General features: G+C 37.1%; 1 protein-coding gene across 1 annotated transcript in view; it reads right to left on the bottom strand.

The window, feature by feature from the left end:
* Positions 1 to 25,221, bottom strand: part of KYNU (kynureninase) — a 114,592-nt gene extending 89,371 nt beyond the window's left edge. The window contains exons 1-4 of the mRNA XM_040474973.1: positions 24,974 to 25,221; positions 18,439 to 18,444; positions 16,084 to 16,260; positions 1,783 to 1,903 (exon numbers count right to left, since the gene is read on the bottom strand). Coding sequence (XP_040330907.1) covers positions 1,783 to 1,903; positions 16,084 to 16,252 — 290 coding nt within the window. The 5' untranslated portion in view covers positions 16,253 to 16,260; positions 18,439 to 18,444; positions 24,974 to 25,221. The remainder of the gene's footprint in view (positions 1 to 1,782; positions 1,904 to 16,083; positions 16,261 to 18,438; positions 18,445 to 24,973) is intronic.
* Positions 25,222 to 25,985: the final 764 nt, after the last annotated feature.

Raw genomic sequence — 25,985 nt, 5'->3', positions numbered from 1 at the left:
ATTAAGTTATTTCCCTAAAGGAATTTATAATATGGCTGAGAATATGAAGCCAATGAAAATAGATACCTCTAAACTACTTATCCCAGAGCAGTGATTATTAATGCAATGGGCAGTTGGGGAGAAGAGATCATCTGCATGATTGAGAAGGTTGAGATTAAGAAAGGTAAGCATCCAGGGAAGCAGAAGGTATGAAGGGTTTCATAGGCAGAAGAGTAAAAATAGAACAGAAGAGATGGAGGGGGAAAAAAAAGATATGATTTCAGATTCCCACATGGTTGGAGCAAACCTACTTAACTAAGCCCAGAGTATCTTTTTAGTAAGCACGCTCAGTTTGGGGATAGCAGTACCTTCTGCTCCACTATTTTCTCCCTCTCGATAATTTTTACTTTCTTATTTATAAAAATCAGTGTGATAGAATTTAGCTGGAATGACTCATGAAAATACTGAATTGAATTCTAAATATTAACTCCTTTAATTAGTCACAAAATAAAATAAAATGATTACATATGATTTAGATATATCAACTTGGGAGAGGGACTTTTTTTCTAATATTGTAAAAGTGTTATTCTTGACTCTGCCACTAACTTGTCATCTGACCTTATTTACTGATCCTTAGTTATGTCATTAATAAAATAAGAGTATTGAATGACATGATTCCTAAGGTCCCTCTGTATCCTAAACTTCCTGGAGTCTATTGTATACCTTTCTAAATATTAGATAACCTAGTGTGATTTTTAAAGCTCTTACTAATTCGAAGAGATACATGCACCCTGATGTTTATAGCAGCATTATTAACGATAGCCAAATTATGGCAACAACCCAACTGTCCATCTATAATGAAGAGGATATAGATGCAATGGAAATCTACTCGTCTATAAAAAGGAGGAATTTTTGTCATTTGCAACAATGTGGATGGAACTTGAATATATTATGCTAAACGAAGTAAGTCAGTCAAAGAATTCCATATGATTTCGCTCATATGTAGAATTTAAGAAATAGGGGCGCCTGGGTGGCGCAGTCGGTTAAGCGTCCGACTTCAGCCAGGTCACGATCTCGCAGTCCGTGAGTTCAAGCCCCGCGTCGGGCTCTGGGCTGATGGCTCAGAGCCTGGAGCCTGTTTCCGATTCTGTCTCCCTCTCTCTCTGCCCCTCCCCCGTTCATGCTCTGTCTCTCTCTGTCCCAAAAAATAAATAAACGTTGGAAAAAAAAATTTTTTAAAAAAAAGAAATAAAATAGAGGGGCGCCTGGGTGGCTCAGTCAGTTAAGCATCTGACTTCGGCTCAGGTCATGATCTTGCGGTTCGTGAGTTCAAGCCCCGCGTCGGGCTCTGTGCTAACAGCTCAGAGCCTGGAGCCTGTTTCGATTCTGTGTCTCCCTCTCTCTCTCTGACCCTCCCCCGTTCATGATCTGTCTCTCTCTGTCTCAAAAATAAATAAACCATAAAAAAAAAATCTTAAAAAAAAGCAATAAAATAGATTAACATAGTAGGGGGGAAAAAAGAGGCAAACCAAGAAACAAACTCTTGACTGTAAAGAACAAACTGCCGGTTACTGGAGGGGAGGGGGACAGGGGAGTGGGTTAAATAGGTGATGGGGATTAAGGAGGGCACTTGTGATGAGCACTGGGTGTTATATATATGTAAGTGATGAATCACTAAATTCAACACCAGAAACCCGTATTACACTGCATGGTAACCAACTGAAATTTAAATAAAAATTTGTAGAAAAAAAAATAAAGTCCTTGTGTGAGATGTCAAATGATAGCTTTTGAAATAATACTTACATTTTGGCCCACTTATCTAGTTCTTCTTCCAGATATGCTTTAACCATTTTTGGTTGCAGGCCAAGAGAATTGCCCAAGAAATAGATGGCATTTTCATCCTTATTCACTAAAGATAAATCAACTGAAACAGAAAGAAATGAAAAAAATGCGTATTCAATTAATTAACTTTCTTCCATTTGGCATTGTTAATCCAGTACTAATAATTAATGTAATTAACTCCAATAAGGATAATAAATAACTTATAATTCTTCCCAAAGATAATATCACATTCTCAGGAAAATAATTATTCTTTTACATTTATATTTTAAAATATAATTTAAACGTATAGATTTTATTGAGAGCTCTCATATTTATTGTGCTCCACAAGGAAGTCTAAATTAGCAACTATACCCGATCATAAATGGACGAAGGCAAAGAAAAAATGTTAGAAGCAGAATTTTTATAGGAAGTATATCAGCCCATCTAGTCATACTAGAAATTTACCAGAGTCTAAGCAAGTACTCACCCTCTTCAATAACTGGTGTTGTAGATAAGACAAATTAAAAAAAATTAAAGGAGTACTTACATACCTGAAGTAGATATATTAGATTTATACATTTTGTCACTCTATATATCTATATGCATATATTTATATATACATATGCAAAGATTGTTCTCTGTATCTATGTCTCATTCAAATAAATCAGAATTTTAGTGATTTGTCTATCTTACAACTCTCCTTTGACTGCAACAAATGCAGTTTCACTAGCAAACCAATTCATGTCTGAAGACTCAACGTGTTCCATGCAGGTCGGCCTCAGCAATGACCCAGCATGAGTAGCCAATCACGCATATCTCTGTTCCCATTGTCTTGTCTTGTTCTTTCATTGCTGATGCTTTTACACACAAATAAATAGTGGGCTGCTCATATCTAGACAGTCATGTTTAGTGTGCTCAATGTGAGAGAAAAACAGAATTATAAACGAAATTATCTTGTCCCCTGCCAGACAAAAGTAGCTTCCCCATCTCCTTTCCCCATCTTTGTTGAGTTGGTTGTTTAAAAAGTCTCAAAACACATCAAATGGCTTTGAGAATTCAATTGGCATTGTGTAATGTGGCAGAATAGAATATCCAGGAAATATATTTTATAAAAACCCACAACAATAGATTGCCTACCACTCTCCACCTGAGTCGCATTGGATCTGTGCAACATGAAAGACAAGCAGAACTTTAATCCTTGGGGCCTAGGCTTCTCTTGTGCCAGAAAAATGTTAAACATGTTTGTTATTAAACACTGGTGTTCTTGGCAGTGATGGGATTCAAAACTGCGCATTTTACACCAAAATATGGCACCTGGGCATACTAAATATTTTCAGCTGAGAGAATTTGAGAAATGGAAAGACCTTCTGACTTTCCCCTAAGGAGGTCATAAAACCCTCCTGTGAGAGGTGCCCTCCCTATATATCTTTATCTCCAAGACACTGAGAGGAATTAAAAGAAATAGGCCTTACTGTTCCCCCAGTTTACTACTCTTAGCTCATACCCTTCATTATCTTGTCACATTCCCCCATGACCTTTCAGTCTTCATCAAACCTAGCATTAAAAACTCAGGTTTAACTGCTTCTTCAGATCTGCATTTCCTGTTGAAGTCTCCTCTGTCATGTAAAACTTGTAATTAAAAAAAATGTATGCTTTTATTGTGTTAATTTGTCTTTTGTTACAGGGCTTTGGCCTCGAACTTAAAAGGGTAAAGGAAAAAGATATTCTTCCTTTCCTACAGCAGCATAGGGTGCTAACAGAAAAAGGACAAGGCCTCCAAGGGTTGAAGGAAAAGCAGGTGAACCAACTTGGTGAAACTGCTTTCCATAAGACTGAGAGAAGGAAGGAATGTATCCTCTGCAAGTGGCTCCACTAAAGATCCCAGGCATGACAGAAACTTGGTCTAGTCCCCAGGTGTCCCCAGATTGATGGAAAGGAGAGGCTGCTGCCAGTGAAGCCACTTGCTCTCAAATGGCCATAGATGCGGGGCAAGGGGGATGAAGACAGTTCACCATAGACCTGTTCCTAGGAATAGCAAGAGGCCTCCACAAATTTCTGGACCCCTAGGAAGAGCGAAGGCAAATTCCCAAATAAAGGAACCAAGATTTTCCATCAAATCTTGTAGGTGTCAAATTTGATTCCATTTTCAAAAAGTGAAAAATGAAAAACTATACCATTTTCAAAAATGAAAACCTATACCATTTTTGTACCTCCAGTGTGAGACTGCAAATTATATCCCTTGCTATATATTTTAATTGATGTACCATGGCTCAAATTTCAACTAAGTATTCAAATAAGTACAGTAATCCAGACCATTGGGAGGATATTAATAAGGATGACTTTTTTTAGGGAAAACAATATGTATTTACTTATTTAGAGAGAGACAGAGAGAGAGAGAGAGACAAAGAGAAAGAGAGAAAGTACAAGCAGAAGAGGGGCAGAGAGAGGGAGAGAGCGAATTCCAATGTCAGGAACCATGAGCCGAAATCACAAGCTGGACACTTAACTGACTGAACCAGCTAAGTGCTCCAAGAATGACTTTTTTTTAAAAAAAATTTTTAATGTTTGTTTATTTTTGAGAGAGAGAGAGAGAGAGAGAGAGAGAGACAAAGACAGAGTGCGAGCAGGGGAGGGGCAAAGAGAGGGAGATACAGAATCAGAAGCAGGCTCCAGGCTCGGAGCTGTCAGCACAGAGCTCGGTGAGGGGCTTGAACTCACGGACTGTGAGATCATGGCCTGAGCTGAAGTCAGACACTTAACTGACTAAGCCACCCAGGCGCCCCCTAGAATGACTTTTTAATTGCACCAAATAAAAGATCCTCCTTCTCATAGTGATCTCTCATTCCTCTTAAGTCTAATGAACCTTGGGAACTAGCTTATTTTCCTAGTTGGATTCTGTAGAATAATTATAAACTCACTTTATTTTTCTCACACCGCTGCCCTTCAAACAAGTTTTACTTAAGATGCATTCATCTCCCTGTGTGATATCTCCTACAGGTCTCACACTTGTAGGTATTACAGATGCATTTTCTTCTCTCTCCCTCTCTCTCTCTCTCTCTCTCTCTCTCTCTCTCTTTCTCTCAGCACTGCCATAATGGTTTGTATTCTTGGAGAAAAGGGAGAATAAAGCTAGCAATGGGAGAAGGACTATTAGGACCTAAGTTTGGGAAGAACCACCTCCCACCTTCATACATATGTACTGTACAACCATGGCCCTCCCCTGTTCACTAGCCTGTAACCAACTACGAGAAACAGTAGCTATGGTAGGTCAGAGAGGGGGGATGCATTGGAGAGGAGAAATTCATAAATGAATTTCCTATTGCAATGCCTTTCAACAAATACTCAGTATGTTTGGAGCATCCAGTTAATGTTATCAAAGTTGGCCAAATATTGATCTAATTGTAAATATACTGTCGGATAACAGTACTAGCTGTTCTCTTTGAAAGAAATGAAGTATTATTATCTTACAACCATATATACATAGGTATAATACTTTTTAAACTAGTTAAGATAATCTATTCATGAAATGATAATTTTTAAAAGACAAATATAAAACTAGACATTTATGATCTTTATATATTTTATTTGGATTTATGTACTAATTTATCACATCAGGAACTTTACAAAAATACAACGCCTAAGCTTGATACAGAGACTCCAATTTAATTGGTCTGTATGGGGCCTGGAGGTAGACACTATTTTAAAATCTTTCCAAATAATTCATTATATGGCCACATTTCAAAAGTCCTGGCATTAGCCCCCATGTTAAAAACAAAACAAAACCAAAACTGAGATTTCCCAAGTTTAACTGATTTCTTCAGGTCACAGAAGATACCTAACTTTTAACTTAATGTAGTATGTCATTATTATAATTTACAATTTTATTAGTCCACTTAAAGTAAAATACATGTGAAATCATTCTAAAGCAAGGTTAATTATAAAGGAATTTTAATATTTTCCTTATTATAAATTAAAGAGGAAACCTAGAAGTAACTGAAAAACAGAAATAAATTCCAAAGATTTAAAAAATGACTAGTTTTTGTAAAGAATATTTTCTAAAGTAAATTTTATATAAAAAGGAAGTTAAGCGTTAATGGTTTTGTTTCTAAGGTGACAGTGTGTATCTTTGTTATGTATACCAGGGGATACTATATGCATGTAAACCGACATAAACTGAGAGTGTCAGTGTGTGAAGTAAATCTAAATATTTCCTTTCAGCATTGCAAATTTTGTTAGTTAATTCTGTATAATGTTAATGTTTATTATCAGAATATTATTAGATACTTATTGATTGGAATAAAATACTAGTTTGGTAACATATTCTGCCCTAATTTTTTCAAATAATAAATTTCACTCTTTTTAAATATAGCTAGTTTTAATTGATGCTTTTCTCTTGAACTCCTAGGTTGGCTCCTGTGACTGATAGATTTTCATCATAAATTTTTCTTTTTGTCTGCAGTAATGGGAAAAAAAAAGAAAGAAACATCTCTGTGAAAGTTAACACGCACCAGAAATAGATTTGTTTATTTGTTTTGAAAGACTTTATATTTAAGAGTTTGTTTCCTCCATATGTGTATGAAAAAATGAAACCCTTTACCTAGCAAAGGGACATTAGATAGGTAGGTTTATGGGCATTATGACAGCCCTGCCTTAGTTTAAAGCTAGGTTCTCTTTTCTGCTTATTATGGATCTTTGATAAGAAATACAATTGCTGAAAAGTCTGTTTTGCTTGCTGTTTGCCACGAGCATTGTGAGGCCTTTCCTGAATGTAACCCGCTGTGTAGTAGAATGGGTTGTAAAACTTCCTAAATGTAGTCTGATATGTAATGGAATGAGTGATTGTACATGAACTAACCGGCATTTCTCGCTTCTGTAAACCTGCTTGCTCAACACATTCCTCCCCTTCCCCCTTCCCCCCTTCCCCCTTCCCCCTTTTTCCTCCCTCCACAAGTAACGGACAAAGCCTTCCCGCCAAAGGACAAAGGACGCCCAATCAGAGAACAACAAATGTCCTTACTTTAAAATCAACTAATCAGGCCCCTCATAATTTGAAACCTCCCCTGTGCTATTTGTCTCTGTCTGTAAAAACGCTGTACCAACCCTGATCGTGGCCTCTTGCGTCACCGGCGACAACGAGTGTACAGAGGACCAGGTTGGAACCTGCAATAAACGACCCTTGCCGCTTGGCTTTGACTTACGACTCTGGTGGTCTTTTGTGGGAGGTTTTGGAACTTCAGGCATTACAAAAACTTTAACCTACTATGACTGTTTATTTGACAAATCTGAGCTAAGTTTTTATTTATTTTAAAGAAGGAATTCTGTTCTCAAATTCAGGAAGAAAAAGAAAAGAAAAAAGGAAAGAAAGAACAATTTTTAAAAAGACCCTCCTCAAAGAGATACAATGTTTTTGCAGATTAGTGAACACGAAATTATTGCTGATTGTATTATAATCATTAATGGAAAGCATAGGGATTCAAGCTGTGTTTGTTTCATTCGTGTTTTGATTATTTGGAACCCTGGTAATACCAATAAGATTGTAAGCAGATGATATGAATTTATTGGATAAGAACTATCTAATTGTAAAATTGTCTCAGTCTAAATACTTGTGGTACTAATATGACTGGGTTCGGGTTGTTATAGTTGTTGGCAGTACTGAATCCAATCTTGGCAATTTGGAATACTGCTGAACTGAAATTGATGCTTAAGTCTATAAGTCTCTGAGATGATAGTCCTCTGAGGAACTAGATCGAAATTTTATCAAAAAACAAATAATCTCCAGGTGAAAACCAATGGGGGGCCAAGACTGATCCCTCTTATTACATGACACCTAGGGTACTGCCTCTCAAAATTCCCAAGGACCAGTTCTGCTTCTGGTCATCAGAATGAAAAACTAGCTTGCTCTGGGTGCCTGGGTGGTGCAGTTTGTTGAACTTTGGACTTTGGCTCAGGTCATGATCTCATGGTTCATGGGTTTCAGTCCCACATCCGGCTCTGTGCTGACAGCTTGAAGCATGGAACCTGCTTCAGATTCTGTTATCTCCCTCTCTCTCTCTGCCCTTCCCCCACTCACTCTCTGCCTTTCTAAAATAAAATTAAAAAAAAAAACATTAAAAAAACTAGTTTGCTAACATAATCTTCAAAAAAGTTTTAGAATAAATGTTTTTTTCCTCAAAGTATACTTTAGATTTAATGTTTTTTTTTTCTTGTACTACAGAAAAATACTTCTGGCCTTCTATATTTTAGAAAAATCTAAGACACAATTTGACATTGGAAAGTACATCCTGACACACTGAATGTAAGTAAAATACATTGAGTAGCATTTTAGAATCTGAGGAGTTTGAAAAATAAATGATAGTAAGTATACTGGGGAAGAAAACCAGAATTTGAAATGCCACCAAATTGGCATTGAGTTTCTCATTTTCTTTCTACTTCTGAGGAATCTCTCAGGGTTTGCTTTCAAAGAGAGCCAGAAACTCCAAGTTTTGTAGTGAGTGTGAACTATAAGAACTCCAAGAGAGCCCACTATCCCTATTTCTGAAGAGTTACAAAGAGAATCACTAAGGGCCAGAGAGACAGAGAGAGTGAGAGTGGTAGAAATCTTGTTGGTGAAAGGGCGGGCCTATGCCGGCCGACTCCATCTTGTTTTGTGTCCTTCACCTTGACCACACCTCCTCCTCTTGAGTAACCCCCCCCCCACCTGCCTAACAGGACTCGGACCCTTCCCTAGCCAATTGGCTGAGGCCATAGCCATTACCTCACCAACTGCCCCTAGGCCCCAATAAAACCTTTGTCCTTTTGAAACTCGCTCTCTCCCTGGTATCTCATCGCTGCGTCGGTGCAGGTAGGGGATTGAGCTGGAGCTAGCTCGAATAAAGGCTCTTTTGCTTTTGCATCGGACTCGGCTCCCTGGTGGTCTTTGGGGATCACGAATTCTGGGCATAACATTGGCTTTTCTCTTTTTTCTTTCATTTATTTCTGTTCTCTTCCACAGTAACCACTAGTCAATTCTGTGACAGTGGCAGCAGTTATAATAACAGTAGTTGCACAGGAACCCAAATCACTGAGAAAGGAAACCCTTCTCTCTAACTAGAGGAAGGATGGTTCTAAGAATGTGGGATAACTCTAGTTGTTTTGTTTTCTCCCTGTCCTCTTGCTTCTGGTGCCCAGAAGCAAGCATAGTCATATGCATAACAAAAAGGATCAATTAAAATGCCCATTTTCTAGCCAGAGGAAAAGGAAGATGGACCCTGGGAAGCAAGAAATTGTTAGGCCTATTGCAAAGAGAGAGCTTAAGAAAATGATCATATACCTTTGTACATGAACTTTTGAGCTCACCCATGTACTGTGCCTGAATGGATCTAAGTCTAAGTGATTCAACAAAATTTGAGAATTGAACCTAGATTCTAAATTGGTGTTTGAGTGTCATATATACAGGAAAGATCCAAATAATACTGCAAAGCCTTTGAAAACTGAATTACCATTGGAACTACCATCCACAGAAGGTGAGTAGGAACTTGCAAACAACTTATCTGAGTAGATTGCTTGCTAAAGCAAACCAAAGGAAATGAACAATATCAACATTCTTGATAGAATTTAAAATGACAAAGACTTATAGGGTAATACCAAAATGTCTAGAACACAATATAAATTTACTCAACACAAGATGAACCAGAACCGTCTCAACATATCTTAATGGAAAAGAAAATCAATGGACATCAAACCCAAAACAACACAGATATTGGAATTATCAGACAAAGACCATAAGGTAGCTATTATAACTATACTCCAAGATGTAAGGGAAAGTACTTTTGAAATGAATATAAAAAAAATAAAAAGTTTCAGCAGAGAAGTAAAATATTTTAAAAAGAAACAAACTGAAACTTTAGAACTGCAAAATACAATACATGAAATTTTTGAGAAATTCCAAAATGGACTTGAGAGCAGAATGAACATGACAAAGAAAGAGTTCTTGAACTTGTAGACAGATCAAAGAAATTATCCAATTTGTACATCAGAGGGGGGAAAAAAAGAAATTGTAAGAAAATGAATACAACCTCAAGAATATGTAAGCCAATACCAAAAGGTATAATATTTGTATTATTGGAATATCAGAAGAAAAGGAAGAAGAATGGGATGCAAAAATGTTTTAAGAAATAATGGTTAAAAATTCCTCAAATTGGTCAAAAATTTAAACTTGCATACTTAAAAATCTCAGTGAACTCCAAGGAGGATAAACTCAAATAAATGCATGCCCCAAAGAGGTTAGAGGTTAGAATAAGAGACTCTTAAAAACTGAGAACAAACTGAGGGTTGATGGGGGGTGGGAGGGAGGGGAGGGTAGGTGATGGGTATTGAAGAGGGCATCTTTTGGGATGAGCATTGGGTGTTGTATGGAAACGAATTTGACAATAAATTTCATATATTAAAAAAAATAAATAAATAAATGCATGCCCAGACACATTATAATCAAACCGCTGATAATTTAAGACAAAGAAAAATCTTTAAAGCAACCACAGACATCGGTCCTATGTCTATTGGGGACCGATAATTCTAATGCTGACAATTTCTCATCAAATAACGTGGAGGACAGAAACCAATGGACCAAAATTTTTAAGAAGTGACTGAAAGAAAATAATTGTCAGCACAGAATTCTATGTCTGGCAAAAATATTCTTCGGAAATGGAGGCATAATAAAGACATTTTCAGGGGAAGGAAAATGAAGAAAAACCTTTAGCTGTAGATCTGTCTAAAAGAAATACTAAGGGAAGTTCTTTTGGGTGAGAAGAAATAATTCTAGAGGGAAGTTTGGACATTAGGAATGAAGGAAGAGCAACATAAGTAGAAGATATCTAGGTAAATGTAAAAGACTCTTCTTTAATATTTTTAAATATACGTGATATACAGTTATACATATTGAAAAGAAAAAATGAAAACAGTATCTGTTTGGGTTTTCAGAGTTTGTAGATGTAAGATATATATAACAACTATGACATAAAAAGATGAGAAAGAGACTGGGGCGCCTGGGTGGCTTGGTTGGTTAAGCGTCCGACTTTGGCTCAGGTCATGATCTCACGGTCCGTGAGTTCGAGCCCCGCATCGGGCTCTGTGCTAACAGCTCAGAGCCTGGAGCCTGTTTCAGATTCTGTGTCTCCCTCTCTCTCTGCCCCTCTCCTGTTCATTCTCTGTCTCTCTGTGTCTCAAAAATAAATAAATGTTAAAAAAAAATTAAAAAAAAAAAGATGAGAAAGAGAGCTAATTATATAATTTTAATTTTCTACATCCTGTTTGAAGTGATAAAATATTGTTTCTAAATCAAGTAATGAGTTTAAATAGATATTTAATATATATTAATAACTATTAATTAATATATTACATATAATGTATATTTTATATTATATATTTTTAATCTCTAGAGCAACCAGTAAATCAAACCAACAAAAACTACACAAAAAGATATAATACAAAACTTAATATGTAACTTAATGTGATACCAAAAAAATATAGATATCATCAAAGCAAAGGCAAGAAAGGGGGAAAGAAATAAAGGAAAATTGACACAAAACAAATAATAAAATGGTAGATCTAAATCTACACCTGTCAATAATTACATTACACATAAAGAGTCTGAATATGCCAATGAAAATTCATTGCCAGAGTGAATTTAAAAAGAGACCCAACTCTGTTCTATCTATAAGTAGACAGTCTATTTTTCAATTGCAATGATATGGGTAGGTGGAAAAAGATATGCTAAGGAAACACTGATCAAAATGAACCTACATTAGTATATTAATATCAGACAAGGAAGACTACAGAGTAAAGAAATTACCAGGGATAAAGTAGAACATTACATAATGATAATGTATCAATTCAATAAGATATAACAATCTCAAATGTGAATGCATCTAACACCGGAGTTATTTCTCCCAGTTAACAGTTTATTCATTGAATAATTAACTCAGGTTTGTTCAATCAGTATTTAAAATATTTCTTGAATCTCTTCCCTTTTTTCACCTCCAATGCATTTACTTTGATTTTTACAGTTCCTTTTGGATTTCTGAAAAAATATTCTACCTCATTTCCTTAATTCTACTTTTGCCTTCTTCAATATGAGTCTGCAGTCTTGATGAAATGATATTAGTAACATTAATATACAATTTTGTGGTTCCAAGCTTAAACATTTTCCACAGCTATGAATAAACTCAGCAGAAATTCAAACATTACTGGGCAGTTAAAAAAAAAAAAGAAAAAGAAAGAAAGAAAGAAAGAAAGAAAGAAAGACACACATGCAAACACACACACACACACACACACACGCAAATTTTCTAATTCTTCAGCAACTATGCTTTCTCTTGCTTGTGTGTTTACAAATGCTGTTCTTTCTGAGGGATAAGACCTCACTGGCCACCTCCACCTTAGGGTCTGCCTAGATGACTCCCATTCATACAAAGAGAAATAACATAGCCCTTGCTTTCAGGGAACAATTAGTCTAATACAAAAGGAAAGACAAAATTACAAGTAGGTCCATAGGGTGCCTCGGTCGCTCAGGCAGTAAAGCATCCGACTCTTGGTTTCCGCTCAGGTCATGATCTTGTGGTTGGTGAGTTCGAGCCCTGCATCGGGCTCTGTGCTGACAGCTCAGAGCCTGGACCATGCTTAGGTTTTTGTGTCTCCCTCTCTCTCTGCCCCTCCCCTGCTCATGCTCTGATTCTCTCTCTCTCGCTCTCTCTCTCTCTCTCTCTCTCTCTCTCTCTGGTAAAAATAAATAAACGTACAAAAATTTTTTAAAAAGATTACAAGTCCACAAAATTGCATAATGCAAGTACAATGAGAAATTCAAAATGTCTACGAAATCAAATTTTTAACTAAGAAATATTCTTACTTTTTTTCTTATAGAAATTAGATATATAAATCATTAGAATCCTATAGTCATAAATATAGCTGGATAAAGCCTTTATTTAACATGTTAGCTACTATTAAATAAAGGATTATACGTTATGCTAAAAAGCATACTTTCCCATATTTCATTCACTGATACCTCATACTTGTCACTAACTTCTGAGCGTAACAATAGTTGAACTGAAGAGGCTCTATTATATTACATGGAACCCCTGGAGACAAACTCAAGCATGGCAGTTTTCTATGCCAATTGTATCTAACAGGATAATATCACAAAGTCATAGTAATGGTAGATCTTGTTTGGAGAGCATTCAATTTAACTTATTAAAGTTGAATGACAATTTTCTCATCTTTCCTGAACATATGATAAAATTGAAAGAGGGGACTATTTGAGGATGAAAGAAACAGTGATAGGAATACCATTGAAATAACTTTCTAGGTCCAAGACGGAGCTGCTTCTGCCCAGGATGATACATCAGCATGGAAACTTTGGTGACTTTCCTAGTCCCTATTAATGTTCTGCTTGACCAGGAAGGCAGTACATACTGTCAGCCAATCCTAATGCCAAGCCAACTCTGGACTCTATACTTATTTCCTTATTCCTTCTTGCCCCAAACAAGTTTTACTATGTGGCCCCACCAAATCAGACATTTTCTATTTTTCTCTTCCTTGTTCTTTATTCTTTGTCCTATAAAAGCTTCCTGCCTCCTACCCCATTTTGCAGTTCCCTGGACCCTAGGGAATGGAAATTGTGAGTTTCAGGAAGTGTTAAATAAGGTATGTATCATCTAAATTCTCTTCCTTATCATTTTTAAGCAACTCTTTGTGTAAAACTACTCTCAAACACAAGTTACTTGCAAGGGCATTTTCTGATTTAATGATCTATATAGAGCAAAATAGTAACAGGTTTGGTAGATTACTGGCCACTTGGAGCTGGGGATGTAAAAAGGGAGTAAAGACTCAGGTTGTGGTGATGATCATCAAACTATAAGCATCTATTGAACTATGCACTTAAAAACATTTTTTTAATGTTTATTTACTTTTTGAGAGAGAGAATGAGAGAGAGAGACAGAAGCAAGGGAGGGGCAGAGAGAGAGAGGGAGACACAGAATCTGAAGCAGGCTCCAGGCTTTGAGCTGTCAGCATATAGAGACTGATGTGGGACTTGAACCCATGGACCATGAGATCATGACCTGAGCCAAAGGCAGACACTTAACCGACTGAACCACCCAGGTGCCCCAAACTGTGCACTTAAAATACTAAATGATATAAGTCAGACAAAGAAAGAAAATATTGTATGATATCACTGATATGAAGAATTGAATGAATGAATGAATGAATAAATAAATAAATAAATAAATAAATAAATAAATAAATAAAAATGAACTGATAGATACAGAGACAGATTGGTGGTGGTTGCCAAAGGCGTCAGGTGTGGGGTAGGCAAAATAGGTAAAAATAGTCAAAAGGTACCAACTCTCAGTTATAAGATAAGCAAATCCTGGGGGTATCTTGCAGAGCATAAAACAAAGTGGATTCTATGGTATATAAATTCCAACTCAATACAGTAGTTTCTTTTTTAAGTAAGCTCTATGCCCAACATGAAGCTTGAGCTCATGACCCTGAGATCAAAAGTCCCATGCTCTACTGACTGAGCCAGTCAGGTTCCCTTAGAGTAATCTTTGAAAAAGTAATAGCTTTGAGTCAAGACAACTGGAGAAGGAGTCCCAAAATTTGGAATCCATTTCTGGTTATATCATACAGCTACATGGACTAGGCAAATTCATTTAAAATTCCTTACAGGGGTGCCTGGGTGTCCTAGTCGGTTAACCGTCCGACTTCAGCTCAGGTCATGATCTCATGGTTCGTGAGTTGGAGCCCCTCATTAGGCTCTGTGCGGATAGCTGAGAGCCTGCCTCAGATCGCTGTTTCCCTCTCTCTCTGCCTTACCCCCCCCACGCCGCTCACACTCTCTCTCTCTCAAAAATAAATAAACATTAAAAAAAATTTTAATTTAAAACTCTTTAGAACAAGTTGTTAATATAACTAAGACTTAAAAAATTAAAATCAATTGAAAAATAAAATATCTAGAAGCAATAAACTTTATACGTGAAGAAAAAATTACAACTTTTTAAGAAAAGCAAATGGCCAAGGAGTTTATACAAATTTCAAACACTGTTCCAAGATTTGCAAATTCAAACAAGGAAGGAACAATTTTTGATTATCAAATAAGCAAAGATGTCCATGACACAAGTGCTTTTGTTTCTGGAGGAAATACAAATGTAAATGTGGAAGTCATTTTGGTACTTTGATAGGTAGGTCATAAAAACTTTGTCTTGTATCTCTGAAAAACCAATATATCTTATGGAACTATCCAGTATCCTCTCAGAGATTCAGGAACAATTATGTTCCAAACAGGAATAATTTAGAGAGATTTAGACAGGTCTTTCCAATATTTATGTCTTGTATGCCTTCCTTGCTTGCTTTCTTCCTTTTTCTTGGTGCATATGTTTGTGCATGAGTGTGTGTGTGCATGCATGTGTGCATGTGTTATTTTGGGGTATGGTCTTTAGAACAACATTGAACACTAAGTGCAACATCAGCTAAGTAAAAATAATTTTGACCCTTTTCTCTAACAATGTCTCAAAAACCATCTAGGAAAAGGAAAATAAAACCTATATTTATTTTGACAAATCTTTTTTCATTGATGTAAAATGGAGCAAAGTCAAATATTTTAAAAATTTCATATTTTTATACTTGTGCTACCTATTTTTTTAAAATAGGACATCCCCAAACCAAGAACAGAATCAGCTTACCATATTATTTAAAAGAAAAAAAAATGCAATATGTATTTCTTAGTCACTGATTGTTTCCTTATTTTTGGTAATTCTTATACATGCCATCTTTACTCACAGCATACAAAGATGGTTATTCACATAATATCTTCTTAATATGCCCAAATCACAAAATAATATTTCCTCTAAGAGAAATATCATGCTATCATTAACTAGGTGCCACAAATAAGAGATATTCTAATACTGTATAGAAAAGAAATTGTTTTGAGCTCTAAGTGCTTAGAGAACAAGTAAATGCGTCTGCCTATAATTTTCAATCAGTCACTCTATTGTTCAGAGAAATAGATGACAGTATAAAAACGCTGCAAGTATTTTATTCAGGAGAAGAAAAGGAACATAAAGAATCTGAGGCTAAGGTTGGCTGACAGGCTGATTTAGTAGCACCAGGAACTTTCTGTTTTTCAGACATAATTACAATGGCTCTATTATGTAAGAGAACAACGATTTCAAAGGTTTATGATAAACTCATGTAGTAGCAAAAATAAATTAATAAATTAATTAAGAAAAATAGAATTCTTTTCAGTGTTCTTACCTGCAGGTAGATCCTGCATTTTGGGGATATGAAAATACTCTCTGAAGTGCCTCAGCTTATCTTCCTTATCAAGGTGGAGGGCAACCCTCTCATCTGTCAGGTGACATCTAAGTTCAGATGTGATGCGTTGAAATGTGTCAGCTGGTAACTCAAGAGGTGAAGCCTCCATTACAAGTTCTCTAAAAGTGAAGAAAAATAATTAAAAATAATTTAGCCACCATCATTTTTTTTCTGTAGAAAATGAGCCTTTTAGGGCAAGAATGTTGTGTCTTTCCTTTTTTAAAAATTTTTTAATGTTTATTTATTTATTTTAGTTTTTTTAATGTTTATTTTTGACAGAGAGAGAGACAGAGCATGAGCAGGGAAGGGGCAGAAAGAGGGGGAGACACAGAATCTGAAGCAGGCTCCAGGCTCTGAGCTGTCAGCACAGAGCCCAACGTGGGGCTCAAACTCACAAACTGTGAGATCATGACCTGAGCCCAAGTCGGACACTCAACCAACTGAGCCACCCAGGCACCCCTAATGTTTATTTATTTTTGAGAGAGAGAGAGAGAGAGAGACAGAGCATGAGGAGGGGAGAGGCATAGAGGGAGACACAGAATCCAAAGGAGGCTCCAGGCTCTGAACTGCCAGCCCAGAGCCCGATGTGGGGCTCAAACCCACAAACCATGAGATCATGACCTGAGCCCAAGTCGGATGCTTAACCAACTGAGCCACCCAGGCACCCCGTGTCTTTTATTTTTCTTTTAAGTTTATTTCTTTTGAGAGAGACAGAGAGAGTGTGAGCAGGGGTGGGGCAGATAGGGAGAGAGAGAATCCCAAGCAGGTCCCAAGCACAGTCAGCATGCAGAGCCCCATGCTGGGCTCAAACTCATAAAACCACAAAACCGTGAGATCATGACCTGAGCAGAAATCAAAAGTCAGTCACTTAACCGTCTGAACCACCCAGGCATCCCAAGAATCTTGTCTTAAATAAGATTCTTATTTTTCCAACCTTAGAATAACTTTATTAACCAAACAGCATTAAACCTCATGCTTGAGTTTTTCTCATGTATGAAATAAAGAAAATGATAATAACTTAGGGATGTTGAAAGGAACAAATTAGGTAATGGTGGTCAGGACAGAGTATGCTCTCAATAAATGTTAGCTCTTTCCATTTTTATTTTCTGGATAATGGTCCAAATTAGTGGCTTTCAAACATACATAATTTTACCACCTTTTCCTCTAGATGTCTTACTGGGGGTAACAGTAAAGATGCTTTTGTGGGGCAACAAGGTGGCTCAGTCGGTTAAGCAATGGACTCTTGATTAGGAGTCAGGTCATGATCTCATGGTTGGTAAGACTAAGCCCTGCATTGGGCTTTGTGCTGGCAGCTCAGAGCCTGTTTGGGATTCTCTCTCTCCTTCTCTCTCTCTGTCCCTCCCCTGCACCCACTCTGTCTCCTTCTCTCTCAAAATAAATAAATAGACATTAAAAAAAATTGTGTTTTACCTTTTTAAAATATTTACTTATTTGTGAAAGAAAGAGAGACAGAGCATGAGTTAAGGGGGAAGGGCAGAGAAAGATGGAGACACAGAACCCAAAGCAGGCTCCAGGCTCCGAGTTGTCAGCACAGTGCCCGACATGGGGCTCAAACTCACAAACTGTAGGATCATGACCTGAGCCAAAGTCAGACACTCAACTGACTGAGCCACCCAGGTGCCCCTTGGATCATAATTTTAAAATTAGGGACATATATACAATAAAATCTTAACAAAGTCTTTATTGTGAATGAAAAAGGTAAGTTTTGGCACAAAAACAGACACATAGACCAATGGAATAGAATAGAAACCCCAGAACTAGACCCACAAACGTATGGCCAACTCATCTTTGACAAAGCAGGAAAGAACATCCAATGGAAAAAAGACAGTCTCTTTAACAAATGGTGCTGGGAGAACTGGACAGCAACATGCAGAAGGTTGAAACTAGACCACTTTCTCACACCACTCACAAAAATAAACTCAAAATGGATAAAGGACCTGAATGTGAGACAGGAAACCATCAAAACCCTAGAGGAGAAAGCAGGAAAAGACCTCTCTGACCTCAGCCGTAGCAATCTCTTACTCGACACATCCCCAAAGGCAAGGGAATTAAAAGCAAAAATGAACTACCGGGACCTTATGAAGATAAAAAGCTTCTGCACAGCAAAGGAAACAACCAACAAAACTAAAAGGCAACCAACGGAATGGGAAAAGATATTTGCAAATGACATATTGGACAAAGGGCTAGTATCCAAAATCTATAAAGAGCTCACCAAACTCCACACCCGAAAAACAAATAACCCAGTGAAGAAATGGGCAGAAAACATGAATAGACACTTCTCTAAAGAAGACATCCGGATGGCCAACAGGCACATGAAAAGATGCTCAATGTCGCTCCTTATCAGGGAAATACAAATCAAAACCACACTCAGATATCACCTCATGCCAGTCAGAGTGGCCAAAATGAACAAATCAGGAGACTATAGATGCTGGAGAGGATGTGGAGAAATGGGAACCCTCTTGCACTGTTGGTGGGAATGCAAACTGGTGCAGCCGCTCTGGAAAACAGTGTGGAGGTTCCTCAGAAAATTAAAAATAGACCTACCCTATGACCCGGCAGTAGCACTGCTAGGAATTTACCCAAGGGATACAGGAGTACTGATGCATAGGGGCACTTGTACCCCAATGTTTATAGCAGCACTCTCAACAATAGCCAAATTATGGAAAGAGCCTAAATGTCCATCAACTGATGAATGGATAAAGAAATTGTGGTTTATATACACAATGGAGTACTACATGGCAATGAGAAAGAATGAAATATGGCCCTTTGTAGCAACGTGGATGGAACTGGAGAGTGTGATGCTAAGTGAAATAAGCCATACAGAGAAAGACAGATACCATATGGTTTCACTCTTATGTGGATCCTGAGAAACTTAACAGAAACCCATGGGGGAGGGGAAGGAAAAAAAAAAAAAGAGGTTAGAGTGGGAGAGAGCAAAAGCATAAGAGACTCTTAAAAACTGAGAACAAACTGAGGGTTGATGGGGGTGGGAGGGAGGGGAGGGTGGGGGATGGGTATTAAGGAGGGCACCTTTTGGGATGAGCACTGGGTGTTGTATGGAAACCAAAGGTAAGTTTACCTTACGAAATATTGACTTTTGCCATAGGAAGACCAAAGAGTTGTTTCTGCTGCCATAATGAGAAACTTTTCTCTCACAACTATATGTTCCATCTTAGAATGAAACAGGGCCCTGTGGTATTTTGTGAAACTATATCCTGGTCTGTGTAATCATCATTTAAATTTCGCACAATTTTGGAAAAAAAGCTCAATTTTCTGGAAGGGAAAAAATAACAGTGGAAATTTAACTACGTATTCTTAAACTTTACCCAAGTTTTCTTTATATTTATTTATTCATATTTCACAAAGTTTTAGTTTTTTTTGAAATTGAGCAACTATGGTATTAGAGAAAAAAACATTTTCTCAGGCTATCTGGATTTACAAATTTATACTTTTGTGGCTCCACGTATACATTCCTCCATTTATTTACTTTCCAACAAGTACTTGTTGAATACCAGCCATGTAGTTCCAAGCACTGATAGAATAACAGTGTAAAAGATGGTGTATAAGTAATTAATTAGTGGACAATGAAAAAATAATTTTAAAAAATGTAATTTGAGATCGTTTCAACAGCTACAAGTAAACAGAACAGAGTAATGGGATAGAGAGTCACTGGGGTATGGAATGGCTTCTCAGGGAGAGGGTCAGGTAAGTGCATCTCTCAGAGGCAGGGACATATGTGCATATGTGGAACATTTTATGGAGTCAAATATGTGAGGACCAAGAACCAGAGAAGATGACAACAAGTACACAGATCCTGTGGTGGAGATGGTCTTGGCCTGTTCAGCTAATGCACTAAGGGAAGTAGTCAGAAGGAGAGACTATGAGATAAAAGAGGCAGAGGCAGAGGCAGAAGTTAATTATGAAGAACTTTGAAGCTAGAAAGGAGTTTGGGTATTTTTCTAAGTTTAATGGGAAATTGTCAGAGAATCTTGAGTAGGAAAATGACATGATGTAATTTTGCATGAAATAAAAATCACTTTTTCTGCTCTCTGATGAATTAGAAGAGTTAAAAAAGAGAAGCAAATTAAGGCTATTTTAGTAGTTCAGAGAAAAAGTGATGGTGGATTAAATGTGAAAAAGAGAAAAATAGAGAAAAGTGTGAATTCATTATATATTTTGGAGGAAAAGCAAATAGATTTTCTCTGGTGTGGGATCTGGGCAAATATGTTGGAAGTGGTGAAATAAGAAATACCCGGGGAAGAAAAATTTTGAGAAGGAAAATCAAAGTTCTATGTAGGACACATAAAGTTTGAGGTAGAAATATCAAACTGGCCATTGGATGTTGCATTCTATAGCTTAGAAGAAAATTAGATCACAAGATATAAGCTTGATATTTTTCAACTCATAGACTATACTTAAAGCCTAGAAATCCTAAGAACTAACTAAAACTAACAGAGAGGAAGCTCTCAAATCTCAATTCAATCATCTGTCTTTAATTCACCACCCTTACTTCTCCCACCCCAACCAACACAACCAGTATTAGGCAATAAACAGTTGCATGTCTGAATATTGTACAATGCCAGTAAAACAAGCATACTTCTTATTCTCTAAACTTAAATTCTTCTGCTTGTTTATTTGAGCTCTTCTTTTGTCAATTGCCAGTGGTCTCCTTGATAAGCTGTTCTGTATATTCTCAAAGAAAGATACTGATCTTGATCTGAATATGTTTTTAGCTTTGATGCCAATAATGATTACCAATTGCTCCAATCCATGCTTGTACAAAAGTCAATGATTTCAACATTGGTGTTGATTGTTCTTTCAGTATGTGACCATACTAAATTATTGTCTTTTTCATGAAGTTTTCTATGTGACTTTTCATGTCATTCTCATGTCATTCCCTTTGCCTAAAATGTCCTATTTCCCTTTATACACATTCACATCCTAGTCACCTTCAAAGCCCTAGCTCAAATGTTACTTGTTTTATCCTATAAGACCTCAGCTAAAAGTAAGTTTTCCTCGTCTGGATACCTGTAACACTTAGAAGCACATCCTAATTGATAAATAATGCATCTTGTCAGATACTATATTTATTTAGATGCATATATGTTTGGGAAAGCTTAAACAAGTTGCCGTGCCTACAACTTGATTCTGCGTGGGTTCCTACCTATTACCTTCTGATGAAATAACCTGCCTTTTGAATGGAGATGACTGTGCCTCTACCACTTGACAGTATCAACTGCTTGGTCACACTTGATTAGACCCCTAATGGACACGACCCACTTGAGACAATCACCTGTTGTGTCAATGATCTGCAAGAGACTTGTGAATGCCTTAGCCAAACAGTCATTCATGATTGTGTTTAGGTGAGCATCGAATCAAATTCTTTCAGGAATCATAGCTATGACATACAGTCATTTATTCAGTTAGAAACAGGAGCAAAAACTTTAAAAAACCATAGAAAGCAATGATAAAATGGTTGGGTGTAGGAGTCTTGTCATGAGTGACTCATTTTTTCAAAGTTAAACAGAGCCACTGGTTGCTAAAGCATGAAGTGATTTCAGCAGCAAGTAAGAATCAACTTAATTATGCAACAGCAGGTGATGGAATAGCTATGTCTCCTGAAAGGTCCAGGAAAAACCAGTCTGGAGAGTCACTGAATCCTTCCATCCAGCAAATTATGTGTAAGGCCTGGAAGGCCACCTACTTGGCTGTTCTGAGAATCCCACGAGCTACTTTCTGCCTATCAAGGGTGTCTTTACTATAAACCTATTACTTACAGTGGCTTGATTGAGTTGCTAGTCTACACTACTGAACTGTATTCTACCTAGGGGCCTGAATCTTGTTCATCTTTGCATCCATTCCATTCCTGACCAGTGGCTTTTAGATAGAGTGTTCCCCTAAAATGACAGTTGAACAAAGATGCACAAAATAGCTTGAATTATTTCACATGATTAATGACTGTTCACAGAGGATACCATTCTTATTACAATCACATGGAAATTAAAAACATTTTCAATGAGACTAAGAATCAAGAGAGCTTGTCTTACATTTAAGAATGTCTTTGGAGAGTGAGCACTCTTTTATTTTTATTTATTTTAATTTATTTTTATTTTTTTTTTTTTTGAGAGACAGAGAGACTGAGCATGAGTGGGGCAGGGGCAGAGAGAGAGGGAGACACAGAATCTAAAGCAGGCTCCAGGCTCTGAGCTGTCAGCACAGAGTCCCACACAGGGTTCAAACTCTCGAGCTGTGAGACCATGACCTGAGCAGAAGTCGGATGCTTAACCGACTGAGCCACCCAGGTTCCATAAGTCAACGCTTTGATGGTTCATTGGAGTTGACTGTAAACTCTAACTGGGTTACCTAAATAAATTGACAGATTAGTTTGCTACCATTATATTCCCAGTAAAATCCAACTTTCTTTGTTTAAAACAAAAAAGATATTCATATTCATTCATTAGCTAGTTTATATTTGTTTCTTATTTAATCCTTGTGACAATTCTGAGGGATCAGAATAACTCTCCCATTTCCAGACCAAACTCTGGAATCAATAGAGAAGAAAGAAAAAGGTATGAGGACTCTCTAGTTCACTGTTTGGGACTGTACTTCACTTGAGGAACTTAGTCAATCGTGCTTGTCTTTGGGATGGCATGCAGGTAGAATGTACAGAGCAGGATTCCTGGCCCTCTAAATTTATTTTTCCTTTCATCTTGTTTTATGACTTTTAAAAAATGTTTCTTTCGCTCATTCTTTTTTCCCCCCTTCATTATTTTTTCCAGCTTTGTACTCAGTCTGCAAAATACTGCAGGCAATGAATCTATCTACTCTTTTTAATCAGTCCTTCCAGTCCAGTCCCAGCCAGGCAGAGGTTAAAGCAGCTGGTTCCTCTTCTGGGCCTGTCACAGCCCAAATGTCACAACCCCACCTGCACTGACAGTGAGATACCTGCTGGCAAAATAATCTTTCTGGGAGAACACACCTGGTTTCACCCTGCCAACAGGCACAGCCACCACCAGAAGTTAATACAGTCCTCAGTGCCCACAATACCACAGTGCCCTCACTCCAAGGAAGCGGTTTATTAACTCATAACAGTTGCTGCTTCATTCTGCACTCATCCTGCCATCTAAGACAATTAGTGCTTCACAAGCCATAATTTTATGCCTTGTGTAGGTTTATCATTTTCAAATAAATATGCCCTTATTGTGAAATAAAAAAATTCAATCCAATTTAAAAACCCCAAATTGTATATGTCACATTTTTAATAATGATGTTATTAAGAAAGTGGAGATGTATATGCATTTGGTCTTGGGCAAGTCACCTAACTTTTCTGTTCTGCAATGCTATATAAAACTAATTTAAGTTTACTTTCTTCAGAAGATCATGATTAAGAGTGAATGAAATTAAGTAGGTAAATTTCTTTATAAAGAGATACAAGATGTGCTCATGGTATGTTTAAGTATTAATACCCTATGATGAAAATTGCCATTTTACCCTCACTTTAGCTTTTGAAATTTTGAAAATTGCATTTTGCCAATTTTATTTGGACAGCTACAACTTCAAGGCTAAAACTTTAATAAAAAATGATTGTTTTGGGGATTCTCGGTGGCTCAGTCAGTTAGGTGTCTGACTTTAGCTCAGGTCATGATCTCGAAGTCCGTGGGTTCGAGCCATGCGTTGGGCTCTGTGCTGACAGCTCAGAGCCTGGAGCCTGCTTCCAATTCTGGGTCTCTCTCTGCCCCTCCCCACTCATGCTCTGTCTCTCTCTGCTTTCAAGAATAAATAAAACATTTAAAATTTTTTTAAATAAAAAAAAATGGACTGCTTTTAAGGAATCATGGAATTCAGGATCCTCCAGTCACCCATGGGACTAAGGTCAAATAGTTAAATAAATGACTATTGAATACTCAGTGGTTAATCTTTATACAACTTCAGGTTTCATGCCTGAAATGAGCCAATTAAACACATGAGTTCAAAGTTTAGAAGCTGACAAAGCAAATTATAAAGAAAGTTCATAGCGTTTAATTGAGAAAGAAAGTATTACTTAACATATGTGCACAGAGCAACGTTCTTTAAACACATCATTGTTTGAGAAATGAGTGACATCATTGTCACAACTGCATGTTTCATATCAAGGATTATATGAGTTACATGCTGAATTTCACATTAATAAGATCAATGCATTTGCTCCAATGCTATTACCTAAAAAAACACCCCACCCCTCTCAAAAGAAAAGCAGGAAAGAAAGAAACAAAACAAAACTTTCTTACCGATTAAAAAAAAAGTGTACCAACTCTCCATTCTTAGGAAAATATTTCATAAAATGAAAGGGGAAGAAACCCTGCTCATGAAATAGACGTTTTCACTTCCCCAAATAAATATTTAATATGACTAATGGCACCACAAGACAACTAGAATTACCAGAAAACAGAGGACTTCATGCTTCTTTAAAGATGTGAATTTTTATCTAATCTTACCACTTCAACTCAAGTAACTGCAGAAGTACTTTAATTAGTCAAATGTAATTATCTTTTAGTAAATGAATTGCACAGTACTATTGACAACAGTTCTTTTTCACTACATTGGTAAAGATCTCTTTATTTAAGCGAAAATTTTAAAGGAGGGGAGGGCATTAGGGGACTGTGTCATTTTTATAAAGATAATTTGGAGAAATAAAAAGAGAAGAAAGAGCCTGGCAGAAGAAACCACTAACACAGTGTAGCAAGGATTCTAGCAGAAAGAACTTTCCTTTAGAAAAAAATCACTGACTATATATTTGTGTAGAGTGTATTATCTGTGTCTCTGTGCTTACCAGCTAGGATTCCGATGATGGGATGGATCCACAGCTCCCTGCCTCCTTTAAAAAAAAGAAAGAAAGAAAGAAAAGGAAGAAGAAAAACTCTCAAGATTTCCTTGCAGATTTACAGGTCAGAACTCAGGGTGAGAAACTCCGGGCACTTCTGCATAGACAAAAACCTGTGGGGAATTTGTGAGCTAACTTTAGTTCCTCCCCCTTTTTCTAAACTGATAGTAAATCTCCAGTCACTGACAAACACCTAAGCAACAGGCGGCTCTTGCTCTCTCTTTCAAACAGGAGGGGCTTATTTAGGACTTTGTCCTCTAAGCCGCTCTAAACACTAAACTCTAAACACTTCTTTGCCTTCCAACTCCTTAGAACTTTGGGCAAAAAAACTATATCCTATAATGATCCTACTGAGTAAATAGAGTAACCTTGTTGGTGTGTAAGTCATACCAATGAGTTTGCTCTGGAGCTAAATTCCAAAATTCGCATTTCTTCTTGGTTTGGGCTCTGGAATACACTAATAAGGACGGGAGAGAAATTCTTTCCCAAGTCTCAAAATAAAGGAAACTTGGCTTTTGAGGCCACGCCCGGTGATCAATTGCATTGTGAGTTTCTAGTCTGAAGGCAGAGTTTGACATTTAACAGATTAACATTTTTAGTCACAAGTTTAAAATAGGTTCTCAATTCTAGAATATACTTTATTGCCCAATAGGTGCATTAAACACACACACACACACACACACACACACACACACAGACACACACACACACACCTTCTAGATTTTCAGTTTAGTTAACAAGACAATCAAGGAAGAGAGTTTGAAGATAAAGTGGAAATTTAGCCTCAAAATCTTCATAAATGCAAATTCTTCCTTTAAGTCTATGGTCGGTTTATTGTTCTACCTCTGTTATCTCTTCATGCTGATCCCTGAGCTTGGGTCTAGTGGGTGAATATACTTCTAGGCATACAATCAAAGAGTAAAGATTTTTAGAGTGAAGACTAAAGATAGGGACTGGGCCT

The sequence above is a fragment of the Herpailurus yagouaroundi genome, unplaced genomic scaffold (genome assembly GCF_014898765.1).
Source record: "Herpailurus yagouaroundi ecotype Mexico unplaced genomic scaffold, PumYag 140, whole genome shotgun sequence".
NCBI classification, from domain to species: domain Eukaryota; kingdom Metazoa; phylum Chordata; class Mammalia; order Carnivora; family Felidae; genus Herpailurus; species Herpailurus yagouaroundi.
This window is presented reverse-complemented; position numbering and strand designations above follow the sequence as displayed.